General features: G+C 44.3%; 2 protein-coding genes across 3 annotated transcripts in view; one reads left to right on the top strand and one right to left on the bottom strand.

Moving 5' to 3' along the window:
* The first annotated feature begins 2 nt into the window (after positions 1-2).
* c21h1orf131 (chromosome 21 C1orf131 homolog) lies at positions 3-4,089 on the top strand. Its single transcript, XM_060042035.1, has 8 exons — positions 3-234; positions 349-522; positions 660-769; positions 1,465-1,530; positions 1,697-1,792; positions 2,126-2,212; positions 2,543-2,583; positions 2,946-4,089. The coding sequence occupies exons 1-8, from the start codon at positions 156-158 to the stop codon at positions 3,088-3,090; spliced, it is 798 nt and encodes a 265-aa protein (XP_059898018.1). The 5' UTR covers positions 3-155; the 3' UTR covers positions 3,091-4,089.
* LOC132450064 (E3 ubiquitin-protein ligase TRIM9) overlaps positions 3,716-16,199 on the bottom strand; it is a 37,054-nt gene continuing 24,570 nt past the window's right edge. Inside the window, exons 5-12 of one of the 2 annotated variants that reach the window (XM_060042032.1) lie at positions 15,871-16,024; positions 14,473-14,586; positions 12,348-12,511; positions 11,491-11,629; positions 8,527-8,651; positions 8,175-8,353; positions 6,753-6,915; positions 3,716-6,311 (exon numbers count right to left, since the gene is read on the bottom strand). In XM_060042032.1, coding sequence (XP_059898015.1) covers positions 6,264-6,311; positions 6,753-6,915; positions 8,175-8,353; positions 8,527-8,651; positions 11,491-11,629; positions 12,348-12,511; positions 14,473-14,586; positions 15,871-16,024 — 1,086 coding nt within the window. In that variant the 3' untranslated portion in view covers positions 3,716-6,263. The remainder of the gene's footprint in view (positions 6,312-6,752; positions 6,916-8,174; positions 8,354-8,526; positions 8,652-11,490; positions 11,630-12,347; positions 12,512-14,472; positions 14,587-15,870; positions 16,025-16,199) is intronic. The other variant, XM_060042033.1, reaches the window with a different exon arrangement.

The raw sequence follows: 16,199 nt of genomic DNA, 5'->3' as shown, positions 1-16,199 counted from the left end.
CACAGTTGACTACGGTGGCCAGCAAGCCCAACACATAGCTGTTCTACACACACACACACGTGTTTTCTTTTACTATGTTGTCATTCATTACTGAAAGTCACTAGAAAACTAGCAGTATCATTTTTTATCTCTCTAATTTATCAATTCAGGGCATAATGAGCATGGACAATACGGACACTTCGGAAGACGAACAGTTCTTACTCGATCAAGTGCTAAATAACCTGTATGATTTTGGTAAGCAGTGTGTTAGCTTTTGAAGCTAGCATAACATAGAGAACTTAGCATGCAGATTTTTCGTGTTGGGTGCCTTACGTTGTGCTTAAATGTCCGATGCCCTTATTATTGCAGGGGATGGCATGAAGTCAGGAAAAAAGCAGAAGAAGAAACAGCGAAAAAGACCTCTAGAAGCGGAGGAGGAAGAGGCAGTTGTTTCTACGGAGGTCTGTGGTGATGCCACAGATACGAAAACACAGAATATAGCAGTTAAACACAGCCAGGAAAAAACGAAACACACCGCTACAGGTAAGCAACATTTATTAATGTTTTATTTACATAATGTATAAACAGTCCTTATGCCCTGTGTTGCTATTGATGCTATTGACTTATGGATGTGACACATTTTTTTATGTTTAACTTGTTGTTAATATACATTGCCTTAGTTCACCCAGGTCCACCCAGGAAACTGATGCCAAAGGTTGAAGTGGTGACTTTCGAAGACCCCCTCAAGAAACCAAGGGTCCAACAGAAACCTACCCCCGACATAAAAATTGTAAGACCGATCTGTAATAATGTCGAAATGTTCCTTGTTAACATCTATACATGTCCATGATATTTTGTGAAATGGTGACTGAAATCATAATTTCTACATTACTCTTTACAAATTACTTCTCACTGTATGTCTTTGCATCCTATCCTGTGCAAGCATGTTAGCCAATACAGAACTGTAATAATTTGAAGTACAGATAGCATTGGAGATATTACTAAATTACATTTTAGCACTCATTTATAGTTGTTTTAGTCAATCACGTGAGTTGTGTGTGATCAGGAGCAGCGTCTTTGTTATCATCTTCTTCAATAGACCAATTTAACAGAGGTGTTGCTAAAGGTCAAGCTCAGGTGTCCCAGCTATGGGTCTGCTCCATGTATGTACCAGGGCACATGTTCCATGGTCAGTGAGTGGTTATCATCACTAGGTCAGTCTACTACCCCGCAGCGGTCTTATGATTAGTTTCATGAGTAAAACCTTTGTTTGTCCTACGATCACAATGCCTATGTGAAAAGAGACGAAAGACAAGTGACAGCGTGGTGTGTCTGTGTTTCATGGAATAATTCTATATTGCAAACGGACCTCAACATGACTTTTATTCCAGCTTGTGTTGAAATTAACCTGACATTTATTTTCCTCTGATGTTATGGATGTTTAGCCCTCTTCGTCAAGACTGTAATATATTTTATTTTCTATAGGTCCCCAATGTCAAGGAGCAAGAGGAAAGTAACAAAGATGACCCAGAAGAACTGACGTTTGAAAAGGTGAGAAGCACTTTACATACTTGACCTTAATCGTCAAGAATGTAAGTAAGTAAGTATTAAAAAGTGCAATAGCTGGAGCATTTCAGTATTTGCCATCCAAACCTCCTTTCGCTTCTGTTAAATGTTGGATAATAATGTGTGCACATTTTTGTGTTTGTGTGTCCAGGCCCGACTGGAGGTCCATCGCTTTGGCATCAGGGGCTACAAGAAGGAGCAGCAGCGGTCGTTTGAGCAGGAGAGGGCCATCATGCTGGGGGCCAGGGTAAGGAGGAGTTCCCCATTACTCTCCCTCTCTCTCCAAACCTCAAGGGCTTGCCTCTTGTTTCTGCAGCAGGGCTTCCACATAATTCCCCACTTCAGTGTGGCCAGATTTAATTTCTATGCTATATAGTTTTTGACACCACACTCCCAAAAGTCTTTAAAACGATCACATCAAGCAAACAATTTTACAATAATGAATGAAGTATTTATATTACTTGATATATTTTCCTCAAGACAGGAAGTGGACTTGCCGAACAAAGGCTTTACATTCCAAAAAGGAATCCCAATAGTGTGTCATTAGTAAGATGAGCCAATGCTTCTCTCTCCATCCCAGCCCCCTAAAAAGCAGTATGTGAACTACAAGGCGCTACAGCAGGAACTCCAAGACAAGAAGAAGGCGGCCCAGGAGGAAGTTCAACCCGTGAGTTTCTTTGGCAGCTCCCAAGGCTAACTAGTTCCAGTAGACATGAGTCAACAATATATTCTATTTTATTTTATAGGTGAGAAAGATGGGGAACCCCCGTGTCATTCATGACTGAAATCTGACAGATTTCATTGGTGTTTGGCTGAACATACATTGTATGATGTGCAATCACAATGCCTTCACCATCCTCCCCAGATTAGCCCTTAACTCAAGACTTTTTTCACAATCATAGTGTATATTGACTCCCCCCTCCTTCTGAAAATACTTTATTGTCATTGTTTTGCTCCTCAAATGTTTGTGTGTTGACCTGTTTTCTCTTGCTTGTAGGACCAGGGAAAGAAGAAGAAGAAGAAGAATAGCAAACCAGGGTGAGTGGGGGGCTTCTGGGTCTCTGTACTGTATTGTTCCCCCCCAGCAGGCATTCTCCACATCTAGGACATCTCATTTGGCAGCCATGTGGGCTGTGAGTAGGGAGACGCACAAAGTGTTGGCATGCCTTTTGCCATGCCAACCGGCTCCAATGCAGCATATATTCATGTCCTGAACAGCGCATGCAGGTTCCCGACCTTGTGGTTTTGATCTGCTTGTTATTATGTAGAGTGAATGTAGCTGTGCAAGGACAAATTGGAGTTAAGCCTAGTCCTTTTTTTAAGCCCTCGTGGGTCCTGGTTCCTGCGCCACGTCAACCCTGGCTGAATCCTAACCCCGCCTCCATTTTGTTTGGTATCAGGGACAGGGACAAGAAGAAGAAGAAGAAGACGGAGACGCCCTCTGTGTTCGGCTCCAGCGCCGGCTCCGCCTCCATGGGCCGCTTCAAAAGCGGGATGCTGAGGCTCAGCTCCAAGGAGATCGAGAAGATCAACGGCCCCAAATGAGAGGATAAGAGCGGGACTAGCAATCCGTGGTGGTGGTTGTTGTGGTCGTCGACGACCTTGTGTTAAGACGGTGGCAGAAAAACAGCACCAGAGCTCGAACTGCCCAAACGAAGGCCTGAAGAGCACCTGAAGGAAATGTTGTATGCAGACAAAGGATGCTGGAATGATTTAGAGCTCCAACACAGATAGTGGAGTTGCACCACCAACATTGTTCTGTCAGTCATATTTATTTTGTTTTTATAAAACAACCCCAAAAAAAATTTGTTTTCATTTACACCGTAGAGTTCTCCGAACAATAGTTAGAATGGCTTTCTTTGTCATTTACAAATTATTTATTTGTACAAAACCTTTTACATCTCGGCAGATGGGTGAGGTGGCCTAGATAGGCTCAAAGGATATTAATGACACTAACGAGGAATCGTACTACTGATGATTATAGGATGTGGTATCACTGCATCAAAGGAGAATTCTCTCTTCTGCTTTGCTCCTCATCCACAATTTAGATATCGGGTCTTGGATACCCTGTTCAAGTTTGTTCACTTAACGTACTATGCACACTAAAAATGTAATCTATACACCTTTAGGAACGCTGGAAAATTATACATAAGTTCACATTTTCATCTGGCAGGGTGCGCTACTGGGATGCATTTTTGAGAAAACGTCCCGCTGTAACATTAAATTACAGCTAGCAGCTTTGATTGTTGTTATAAAAAGCATCTGAAGCAGAGAATCCAACGATTGGCAGTGGCACACAGCAAGGGACTTAAGCTGTCAAAGTTAATAGCAGTAGAACTTTGTACTGGCATCATGGTTGAGGGGCATGTTAACAAAACATAATAAAAAATAATAAAAATTATATTTACAGCTAGACACTAAATCAGTCGTTAGTCTTAATAAAACGATTTCCTCCCTGTACAATATTTAACCGTTTTCTCTGGATAGGAATTATTCAAGGTTGGGTTCACATGGGGGAGGGGTGTACAGAGTTAGATTGGGCTATCAGGTTTAAAAAATCGAACTGTAACAAATAAATACATGTAACAATAAATGATTGCAGACTTCGTGATCCCCCACACAAGTGATCTGCAACATAGCGTGTAAATGAGATCCTTTTTTAGTTCACAATTTCGGACAGCAGAGGGCGAGAAATGACAACGTAGGACTTTGTTCTCACGCTCGGAGCAAAGACGTTACATCGCGGTACAGTATTTACAATACAACTTGGGATATTAAATAAACTTGCCTGTGAACTTAAATGATTAAACCATGCTTTATAACTTTATAACTATTCATAATCATAAAATCCCATTGCCTGTCTACTAATAAGTTACATTAAACAGGACCATCAACAGCACTATCATGCACACGTGACCCTATTGTACAAATGGGCTGTTTTTACATCAATCTGTTGTACATGATTAACTCTCACGCACACACACACACACAAACAATTTTTATAGAGAATATAAATATTTAATGTAAAATAAATTAGATATGACGAAGTTCATAAAAGGCTCATTCTTTATATCTAGTAAGATCAGTAGTTTGATCAAATATATACATAGGAATGTTAAATAAATGTATTATTTTAACTCTGTAATCACAGTGGTTTGGTTTGAACTTTGAAGCTCATTCCCAAGGCTGACATATGCCTTTACTGGTAGGAGAGAAAATAAAGCACAAATGCATACAAAAATAAATAAATAACAATGAAAAGAATGAATTCATACACACCTATAACTCTTTCTGACATAAAATAGTGAACCAAAAGATGCAAATTAAACAAACAAAATAAATCCTGTTTGGCTTGATTTTTTTTTTCTATTTCTATGTTTAGCCCTTTTAGGACATTAAGCTCTTGGGAGACAATTAAGCCTCATTTCAGAGCTCTCAGGAAATGGAGTTCAGCTGTAGCTGGCTGTGCACAGCATGCCGCCCCTGCATCCCTGCCAGGGCATTAGGGGCGCGCCAGCGAACCGCCGGAGCCGCCCGCTTTGCTCTCAGATGGCGCAGAACAGACCGTTTTCACAGAGGCGTCGTCGTAAGACAAATACAGGTGGCACTCGTAACACTAATTATAACTGTGCTACCGGACTGCACAAGGGCAGAAGACATGAGTGGTAGACATAACTAGGGAAGAGAGGTCTATCACCCGTGCGGCGCCCTAGTTCAAGAAGGGAGTGCAAAACGTGATTAGCGCTATGAGTTGACGCCTGCGTCTGTCCTACGACGACCCCTCTGTGAAAAATTGGGCTATTCCTTTCAAGATTCCTATCCGCTCATGTGTGACTATAGTAGTGGATGTGTGAAAAAAGAAGGGTAAAAAACGTAGAGTGTGACGCAGCTTTCCCCAGGTGACAGGGGGAGTCACAGCTGGCCGGGGCCGTGAGCACAGTGAGTGTGATGTCCCCTCTTGTTTTTGTCCTTTGAGAGAAGCGGAGAGAACAAATCACAGTCCGCACTCTTCACACCTTTATGCCCTGAACGTGTATTGTTGCGTTTAGCTTGTAAACATTTGCAGTGGTGGTGTCTTCTTGTCTCCGTGATTGTACCCAATCAACCAAAATAAAAGCACACTTGACGTGAAGATGTGAAAACCCCAAAACTACTTTTAAGAGGAATACCCAGTTTGTTATGTACAGGTGTGTGTGTGTGTGTGTGTGTGTGTGTGTGTGTGTGTGTGTGTGTGTGTGTGTGTGTGTGTGTGTGTGTGTGTGTGTGGACATTATCCTTTGTGGATTTGGTCAGAGGGTATGTGTTTTGTAAGAGGGCTTGGATGCACTTCAGAGGGCTGGGATGCCCCCTCACCAACCCCCACTCCAACCGGTTCAGACAAAGCAGGTCCAGACGATGGTTTCATATTCAAATGACTTCACTTGCACTGCATGACTTTCACTTCCATTGTTTTTCCCCCCCATCCAACTCCTATCCTAAAGCAGCATCCATCATGCTATAACAGCCTCCAAAAACCCGGGCACCTTGAGAGGGCCTGGTGGAGAGAGGTAACAGTGTTAATCCCCCAAAATGACATCATTGGAATGGGTCCATCAAAATGAATGAATGGAGCGAGTCTCTCCGGAGGCCCTTGTTGGTCCCCATCCAGAGGGGGCTCCCTCTCCCTCTGTAGCCAGGGCGGAGGGAAACCCCCCCTCCTCTCAACTCCCGTCCTGCCCTTACTGCTTGATGGTCTTTGGCACCTCCAGGCCGGTCAGGATGGTGACCTGCAGTGGACAAACAGCCTCCGGGGTGAGATCGGTCATAGCATATAGTGCTGGAAAGGCAAACAGGTTTGCATTCTTAAACCGCTAGGAGTATTCACATTCGAGTCGCTCACTGGAGCTTTGAGGCGTCGTTGGCTAGGCACCGCATAGAGACCCATACGGCAGCCAGAGATGCAACATGAAAAAACAACAACAACGTTCATTATCAAAAGCGACTGACAAGTAAGGCTGGGAAAGCTCATCGCGTATAATCAAAGTATAGCTACAAATAGGGTATAGCTAAAAAAAGTACAGTGAGTACAGTGGAGGACACAGTAATACAAAATTCAAGGCCAACATTGTTTGCATGATTCAATATTTTAATGACAATGACAATGAACAACAATTCAAGTTGCTTGAATGTTTTGTCATACGCGAACGGACAAGAGTGCGGCGGCTGACCTGGACGTTTCTGTTGAGGCTGACGGCGGGCATGAAGACCCCCTCGAGGCTCTCGAAGGCGGTGGGCCCGTGCTGCTCCTTGTTGATGAAGAACGTCAGCGTGCGCTGGGTCAGGTCCAGAAGGATGCCCACCGTCGCCCCCTTAGAGATGCCCCCCTCGGCCCTGCAGACACACACACACACACACACACAAACACACAGACACACACACACACAGTTACCGTTATTGCATAGCATTTACACAAAGCAAATGATCTGCTCCCCAGGAAACACACTGACAAACATGAACACCTTCATGGGATGTCTTATGGAAGAATCTGCAACGAGGGTTATGAATGATCATATCATAATGTCATCGCTAGCTCGGAAAATTACTAAAGGAGATTACACTCGCTGACCGACAAAAAATGGGCCAACAGAAATTAAATTAATGAAAAATCCTAGCTATGATATTTTTCAGCTTAAGGTTTCTTTTCATAGAAACCCGAAACGGAACTGTTCCAAAGCTACAATATGAATGTAAGCTTTTATCATCAACTTCCTTTGACTTTATCTTATGTCCCTGAACATCCTTATTTTCCTTTTGTTCTAAAAGGGCTACTGGGATAAAATGTTCTTTTGTACTAAAGGAGCAAACTACGAAAAGGAGCAAATACAATCCCCTTGTATGTCTTGTATGTCAAGCGTAGAGCCCTTTTCACAATATGAAGCGCGGTTGAAGAACTTTGAAACACCATGACAGCTACGTTTTCCTTCAAACTAAATGAGTGCAAGTGGCACATGACGGAATGAATGGCATTGAATCATGAATATTTATATGCTGGTGGCTATAGTTCTTCATATCTCTCTATGTTCCTCATAGAGACGTGAGGAATATAAATGAGTAGAGACGAGTTGAATAAAAAAACATGCCTTCTCCCCAAACACGACATGGCGAATGTTCCCAGCCTTTCAATGATAAGAAAGGGAGACTAAAAATAAATAGTGAAAAGTGAGCTACATTAATAAAGGCTCTCTCCTGTTCTGTACCCAAAACCGGAAAGCCTTGTTAGTGCGGTCATACATATGTGTGTGTGTGTGTGTGTGTGTGTGTGTGTGTGTGTGTGTGTGTGTGTGTGTGTGTGTGTGTGTGTGTGTGTGTGTGTGTGTGTGTGTGTGTGTGTGTGTGTGTGTGTGTGTGTGTGTGTGTAAAAAGCATAGTGACGTACACGGCATGCTGTTCTTCTCTGGCACAGGCAAACCTGTTGCTTGGCGAACTAGAGAAATTTTACACTCCAAACGAGACGGTGTGAAGCAAGCCCGAGTGTACCTCCAAGTGTGCGAGTGTGTGTGCGTCTGGTCTTTAGAAAATCCTCAGAACGATGAGTGCCTGTGAACACACTCATCCCACTCATCACACTGAAGGCGTGGGGCAGCACTGACCTGTTGGTGTGAGAGTTGTTGTGCATGAACCAGGAGCGGTTGTTGTCCACGTACATGGCCCAGGCCTTGTCATCCTTCCCCAGCATGGTGTCCTTCAGGGTGTTGATGCGAGCCACGCCAAACGCCGGGTCCGGGTGGTTGTCATAGCGATCGATGCACACCTCCCAGTAGTGGACGCCCTTTATTGAGTTTGAAGGTGGGGGAGGGAAAGGGAGTAAAGGCAAGCGGGATTCATTTATATCGAAGTTTTGTGATTTGGTGACGGTGTATGGCGACCAATATGCCGGCCACACTACGTACATCAAACACAAACACACACACACACACACACACACACACACTGGTGGCCTACCTTGGAGAAGGCAGCAGTCCCCAGCACCACGCGGTCGTCGTAGCTGTTACAGCTCACCGTCAGGTTCTCATTGGTCAGGACGATGTCCCGGTGTGCAGAGGTGGGGTCAAAGGTGAACCAAGCCACTGCAAGAAAGACACAACAGACTGTAGGTTAATTTTATGCTATAAGTGGTCTATGCACAGAATCGCACGACGAAGAACAGATACAAGCTGGCGTCCACCTGGTTTACCTCCGGTGGCTATTTACCTCAGAAGCAAACAGAACTCCTTAATCCATCCTTATATCAACAATCTTTCCCAGCCTGGTCGGATCATGAATCTAAACAGCTCTCCCCATTGTTTACTTCACTTAACCTATTCATTACTCCGTTTTGTCAGGACAATGATAGAGAATTATAATATAATGATCATTTATTATTGTTTTATTCCCAAATTGTACCGTGGTACTTAAACGTGCTTTACAAATAAAATGAATTATTAAAATCGGTTAAACCCGTTGTAGTGATAACCATTACCCAAATTGGATGCTGTCTCTACAGTTTGTGTGGTGTTACTCTACGGTTTACTGATGCTGAACTACTCCTTCATGACTTTGTGACCATATTGGACACACGTGTTCTAATCAGATGCTGCTCCTCATGCATTTCATCCATTGCCAGAATCTAGAGTGAACCAGTCTGCCAGTCAGGCTGTAAATAATGTGTAACCAGCTGGAGGTCAGCCCCCCTGCACCTTTCCCAGCACGCACACACACACACACACACACACACACACACTCACGCAATCACACACTCACGCACACACACACTCACACACTCACACACATACACACACACACACACGCACACATGCATGCACATGCATACACACAGGCGCACACACAGGTGCGAACACACACAGAAACACAGACACACACACACACACAGACACGCATGCACACATACACACACACATGCACGAACGTATTCAGGCATGCACACACACACACACACACACACACACACACACACACACACACACACACACACACACACACACATACACTCACACACACACAAACACACATATACAGGCATAATTAATTGCATGGAGAAGGAAGTGCTTCATCAGCTAACTGCAGCCAGAGCACAGGAGGCAACCCATAAATTACACGTGAAGGATCTTGTGCTTCATTTGGGCTTCCAAACACGCACACACAGACACACACACACACACAGACACACACACACACACACACACACACACACACACACACACACACACACACACACACACACACACACACACACAACTACACAGACACACAGGAAACAAAGTTTATTTTGAACAGTAGCAATTTCTCTCCCGAGGATTTGCTCTGATAAGATTTTGTACTTTTAGGTTGTTTTTACCTTCTAAAGGCATGCAGCCTTCAAGCCATTAAATGGCTGTTTAAAAACCATCAGTATCAGTTGTAAGATATTTACGGTCGTTAAATACACTGCGCTAAATGGTTGAAAGGGAAAAGGAAAGCGGAAGCTCACACATTCTTAACATATACCGTGGTATACTATAATACACCCCGTGTGTGGATGAAACACGCAAGTACTTGGCCAGCATCCAAGCCCACTATGGGCTACACATAAAATTCACCCTTCACACACACAGATATTCTGCTCCAGGGTCCTTCAGAGTTTGTGCAGTGCCTGTGAGCTCGCTGCACAATGCCAAGTCAGTTACTGTGTGTAAGAGCTCCACACAGTGACCTTGAAGATGAAGACGCAAGAGTTTAGAGGGGAAAAGGAAAAGTTCAATGAAGAAAAGGACAGAAGGAATACATTAATGAATGGAAGGAAGGTTAGAAGGAATGAAACTAAAATAAAAAAAGAGGCGGCACAGAACGGAACAAATAAATAAAATATAACAAAATGGATATTCAGTTATCAGTCTGAAAACAGACAGCACTGCTTGTTTTTCTGGGGCTGGCAGGGAGCAAGTCGGGCATCTGTGTGTGTGTGTGTGTGTGTGTGTGTGTGTGTGTGTGTGTGTGTGTGTGTGTGTGTGTGTGTGTGTGTGTGTGTGTGTGTGTGTGTGTGTGTGTGTGTGTGTGTGTGAGTGTGTGCGTGCAATATTTGCATTTCTGCATACATGCATGCGCATGTGCGTGTGTGTGTGTGTGTGCAGGGGGGAGGCATTGGTGTAATACCTCTGTTGTCTCAGAGCTTCCCTCAAATAATGTCCCCCATTTTACCCCCTTCTTCCCTTCCGCTCTTTCTTTTCCTTTGTCTCTTCCCTCTTCAATGCTTCCTTCTCAGACAAGCCCGGGGCCCGTTCCAAGCAGCAGGTAAGGAAATCTTAAACTCTGAATAAACCCTGTATAAAGTGTTTCCCTGTACTATCTGGATTTTTGATCTCAGAAGAGCTTTAAAGAAAAAGAAACAACTGAAAAAACGATTTCATGACACGCTTCAAAAGCCATCATCTATCGCACCCTGAAATGCGCCTGCAACTGCTATCTAGCTTTCGCCAGACAATTTTTATTTTACTTGGTGGTAAATAAATAAAACACATAGGCCTATACAAGTACTAATGCTGAGCCCGATCAAAACTTGGCTCTTCAGCACGCGGGATGGCCCGCCCTCCAGTACTGCTGCTTGTGGCTCTCTTTTTATGAACTGCTCATTCAAATTATCAAATGTGCAGTGTCAAGTGTGCAGTGTCAATAAGCCTGGTAATGCGTTTAGACCGGATGAGTTGAGGTCCATAACAGAACACACAAAGCACTTACTCATCCCTTCATGACTATTGTCAATTACAACTAATCGCATGATGAATGCACTCTGATGGTGCATTCATCTCTCCCCCTCCCTCCCTCTCTCTCTCTCTCTCTCTCTCTCTCTCTCTCTCTCTCTCTCTCTCTCTCTCTCTCTCTCTCTCTCTCTCTCTCTCTCTCTCTCTCTCTCTCTCTCTCTCTCTCTCTCACCATCGGAGGTCTTCAGCACCACCGTCTTGCTGTATGCTCCCACTCCGATGCCATTGTAGGCCTTCACCCGGGCGTTGTAGGAGCTGTTGAAGTGCAGGCCGTCCACAGTGCACACAGTCTCCTTACCCACGTACACTTCCTGTGAGGCGCACACAGAGACACACACACACACACACACACAAACAGGCACACACGCCCAAAATACACACACGGACATCAAAGATATTGGCTCATATTGGCAGGTCAAGCACACACAATTGAAGATGAATATGTGATGCGTACAAATGCGTGCACAGTCGCACTACCCGCATTACACGTGAACATTAAACACACATATATTATTAATAGAGACTAAGAATGAAAATGACTCTTGTGCTTTCACTGTCTTTAAACAAACACACGTAATATATATACATACATATATGTATATATATCCACCAAATACAACCTCACAGACATACAGAAGACCATGAGGCCATCATGTGACTCTAGAAGCAGATGGATTATAAATAATAAAAAGGCAGACTGCTACATTCAGTCAGCAGAACAGAGATAACTTTTCTGTGTGTGGCATTATCGCGTGTAAGATTAAATACTTTAAAGCCCCTGGTTTGTGTGCATGAAAAACATCCTTGCTTGCATGCTTGCACCGACAAATAGTGATTCAAATGCACACACGCATTTTTCATTTTGGTTCAGCAAATAAATACATCACATTTGTGTGTGTGTGTGTGTGTGTGTGTGTGTGTGTGTGTGTGTGTGTGTGTGTGTGTGTGTGTGTGTGTGTGTGTGTGTGTGTGCGTGCGTGCGTGCGTGCGTGCGTGTGTGTGTGCGTGCGTGCGCTTGGTGCAGCTGACCCTGTATTGTCCGCCGTTGCCGTCGTCCAGCTCGAGCACGTAGCCCTCAATGGGGCTGCCTGCGGGCGCAGTGACCCTCCAGGCCAGCGTGGCGCTGTTGTTCCTGGTGCAGCACTTCTCAAGCTGCAGCAGAGGGGCCGCTGGCACTGACGGAGAGGAGTCCACTGTTGGGTGGAGGGGATTGACAGACGGATGGATGATAAATGTGAAGATGGACGGATAAAGAGATTAAGGGACGAAGACGGATTGGATGATGGATTGTTGGATGGGTTGATGGGTGGGTGGCAAAGGGGATGAGAGGATCGAAAGTAAAGGAAGAAGAAGTGTTTAGGGAATTGAACGATGCCAAAGAATTGCAAGAGTCCCCAGATTTGAATCAGGGGAGGTGGGGGGAATAGAGAGATAGAGGGGGAGCAATTCAAGGGAATAGCCGGGAGAATCAGATCCCACAAGACACAGAATGCACAGCAGGGGACGGATAGATGGTTGGGAGAGGGAGAGAGAGAGAAAGAGAAAGAGAGAGGGAGAGATCAGAGAGAAACCTGGTTGTTTAAAAAATGGTTCTCAAGGAAGATAAAGTAAAAAGGTGAACCCAATGTGCATGAAGTCTTAGCATACATTGTGTGATCTACCACAGGTGTCAAGGCGGTTGTGAGTGTGTGTGTGTGTGTGTGTGTGTGTGTGTGTGTGTGTGTGTGTGTGTGTGTGTGTGTGTGTGTGTGTGTGTGTGTGAGTGTGTGGTGTGTGTGTGTGTGTGTCTGTGTGTGTGTGTGTGTGTGTGTGTGTGTGTGTGTGTGTGTGTGTGTGTGTGTGTGTGTGCGTGCGTGCGTGCGTGCGTGCGTGCGTGCGTGCGTGCGTGCGTGCGTGCGTGTGTGTGTGTGTGTGTGTGCGTGTGTGCGCGTGTGTGTGTGTGTGTGTGTGTGTGTGTGTGTGCAAAGCATAATGTTGTCCAACATTTTCCTTGGATGGTAGTTAAAGATGTGTGAAGTCAATGTTATACTGAAGAAAAATACGCTATTGTGTGAAGAAAGAAATCCACCATGGTGAAACTATTTCAACAGCCAAACATAGCGTTTATATTAAAACAGATGTGCAAATAACTTCATGTAGAACACAAGTAAGGACATATTTCTACTTGAAAATGGGTGTTGCTATTGGTGGTTGTAGAGGAATATGTATTCAACCACGTCACACTAAATTCAGGATATCACAAAGCACAGTGGGAACAAACATGTGATGCAGTGCAGTTCCTGATGTCAAACGTTCTGTGTCATACTTCAGACCTCGAAATCACTGATCTCCCAAGAGGAGGGGGGGGGGGGGGGGGGTACACAACACTTAGGAAGGCAGCAGTCACGAAGGGTTCAGGGGTGAGCAGCAGAGAAGAAAGAGTTGTGCCGGTTGTGTGATTGTGTGATTAGTATTGATACACCTATCCATGTCCTTGGATCAGTAAATATCTGATTCCCAAATAACTATGGGGCAGTGTGAATCTTGAGATGAATGTTACGAAAAGTGTTGGATGCAGTTTTATTTGCAGTCAGGAATCCAGCCAAAAATGTGTAACACAGTAAGTGATATAAGCTAGGATAGGACATCAGATGACAAGACGACACGCAGTCTCGATCCACTATCCATGCCATCGTTCAACCAAGCTTCTCTGAAGCGGTCTCAGCGTTTTTCTACCAGAAGTTTCTACGAAAACATATATTGACCATTGAGAACAAAATATGAAAGTAGGTGGCTGAAATTCAAGATAGAACGTTTTTGAAGTTGCAATGTCAATGAGGAGAATTTGGAGATTAATGTAGGATTTGGAATGGATGTCGCACGACAATATAATGCATTGCCGGGCGCCCAAGATTGTCCAAAACACATCTCTACCATACAACCACTCAACTAACCTCTTCGAAGAAAGACACAGAGGGGTAAATACACATTTTCCCGTTGCCCGACATTTGGATGGAAACGGGGAATCAAACAGGGAACCGGAAGGCAGTGGGACACAGGGTGCATAGGGTGCATGTGGGGACTGGCAGTTTGGGGTCCGAGGGGTACAACGTGAGGAGAATTGAAGGGTTTGTTGTGAACGGTAGCAGAAGCAGTAGTAGTTTCTCTGAAATACCTCCAGGGCTCACCCCCTCTGCCTCTGATTGGGCTTCACACCCCGCTGGGAGCGTGTGATTGGATAAGGAAGTCTCCTGCCCATCTGGAAAGATGATCTCGGATAGGGTGGGCTCTGTGTTTTATTATTGTTACATGGAAGTTTAATCGCATTCAAATGGACTGGAAAAAAGTTGTGGTGTTTACCACATTACATGGATAAATTTTTCGTGTTGTTGTTCATAAGGATATTGAGAATTGCCTGCTTCCCTATGGAACACTTTATGGGACTTTACGAGTAAATCGTAATATATGTATATATTCTTTAAAGGTTAGCATCATCATATATATTTTCAAGGTTTGTTATATTATTTCAACTACTTGCCAAACTACTTAATTCAATTCTCCACAACCACCAGAAGGACAGACTCTGCTTTGTTATATTTTTCATTGATAGCAGCGAGCATGTGAATGAGCAACCTTTAATATATAAATGATTGCTTCATGCAGGAAAGCATGTTAACCGATTGAGCGAGTGAAATGAATTTGTACCTGTAAAGTAGAAAATAAATCTACATTTACTGCCTCAGTGGTATGTGTAAACAGTACAAGAATACGATGCAAAAAAATGCTATGCATGTATATTGAGTGCACATTGACGATTGATAATTTTTTCAACTTTGCGTTTGCGTTGCGCTTGTTATGTACGGTAGACCAATGTATAAAATAAGTGTTATAAGGCTACATTTGAAATGAAAATTCATTACAAAGTGGTTAAGAAGGGTCGTTTGTTTTGTGAGTCTGTTCGTTTTTCATTATCGAACATGTCAGAAAGAATCATGTAGCCCAAGGATGTGCTGCTGCCCTCAGCAACATTAATATCCACCCACAGGAATAAACCAGAGATGTACGACCACACGCAACAGCACATATTGCATACGCTTCAAATCTTATGGAGAAATCTTTGTACATGTGTGTGTGTGTGTGTGTGTGTGTGTGTGTGTGTGTGTGTGTGTGTGTGTGTGTGTGTGTGTGTGTGTGTGTGTGTGTGTGTGTGTGTGTGTGTGTGCGTGAGTGTGTGTGTGTTTGTGTGTACCTGTCTGTGTTTGTGGGTTTTAGTGTGTGTGTCTGTGGGTGTGTGTGTGTGTGTGACAGTGTGTGTGTGTCTGTGTGTGATAGTGCGTCTGTGTGTATGATAGTGTGTGTGTCTGTGTGTGTGTGTGTGCGTGAGTGTGTGTGTGTATGACAGTGTGTCTGTGTATGTGTGATAGTGTGTGTGTATGATAGTGTGTCTGTGTGTGTGTGTGTGTGTGTGTGTGTGTGTGTGTGTGTGTGTGTGTGTGTGTGTGTGTGTGTGTGTGTGTGTGTGTGTGTGTGTGTGTGTGTGTGTATGATAGTGTGTCTGTGTGTGTGTACTGACCTTTGTTCTGGCAGAAGTCCAGCTGCAGGATGGTCTGCAGCAGGGTGTCGGTGCTGAGGGTCAGGTCAAACTCGGGGCCCACCTTGGGCTCCAGGGCCCCCTTCACCCACTGGTCCTGGGACGAGCTCACACGCTTCACCAGGGCATCGGATATCTGAAAACACACACACACGCACACACACCCAAACACACACACACACACACACACGCACGCACACACACACACACACACATGCACACACACAGACACACACGCGTGCACATAAACATAACACACGCACACATTATGCACACTCGTCACACCCACACACACACACACACACACACAC

The sequence above is a fragment of the Gadus macrocephalus genome, chromosome 21 (genome assembly GCF_031168955.1).
Source record: "Gadus macrocephalus chromosome 21, ASM3116895v1".
Lineage (NCBI taxonomy): Eukaryota > Metazoa > Chordata > Actinopteri > Gadiformes > Gadidae > Gadus > Gadus macrocephalus.
Note: the sequence above shows the minus strand (reverse complement) of the source record. Positions and strands in the feature narration are given on the sequence as shown.

What these genes read in the sequence shown, in the direction of transcription:
- c21h1orf131 (XM_060042035.1), top strand. Translation starts at nt 156, where the DNA reads ATGAGCATGGACAATACGGACACTTCGGAAGACGAACAGTTCTTACTC. An exon ending in AAATAACCTGTATGATTTTG is followed by an intron (nt 235 to 348) that starts GTAAGCAGTGTG and finishes TTATTATTGCAG; the next exon opens with GGGATGGCATGAAGTCAGGA. An exon ending in CTACCCCCGACATAAAAATT is followed by an intron (nt 770 to 1,464) that starts GTAAGACCGATC and finishes TATTTTCTATAG; the next exon opens with GTCCCCAATGTCAAGGAGCA.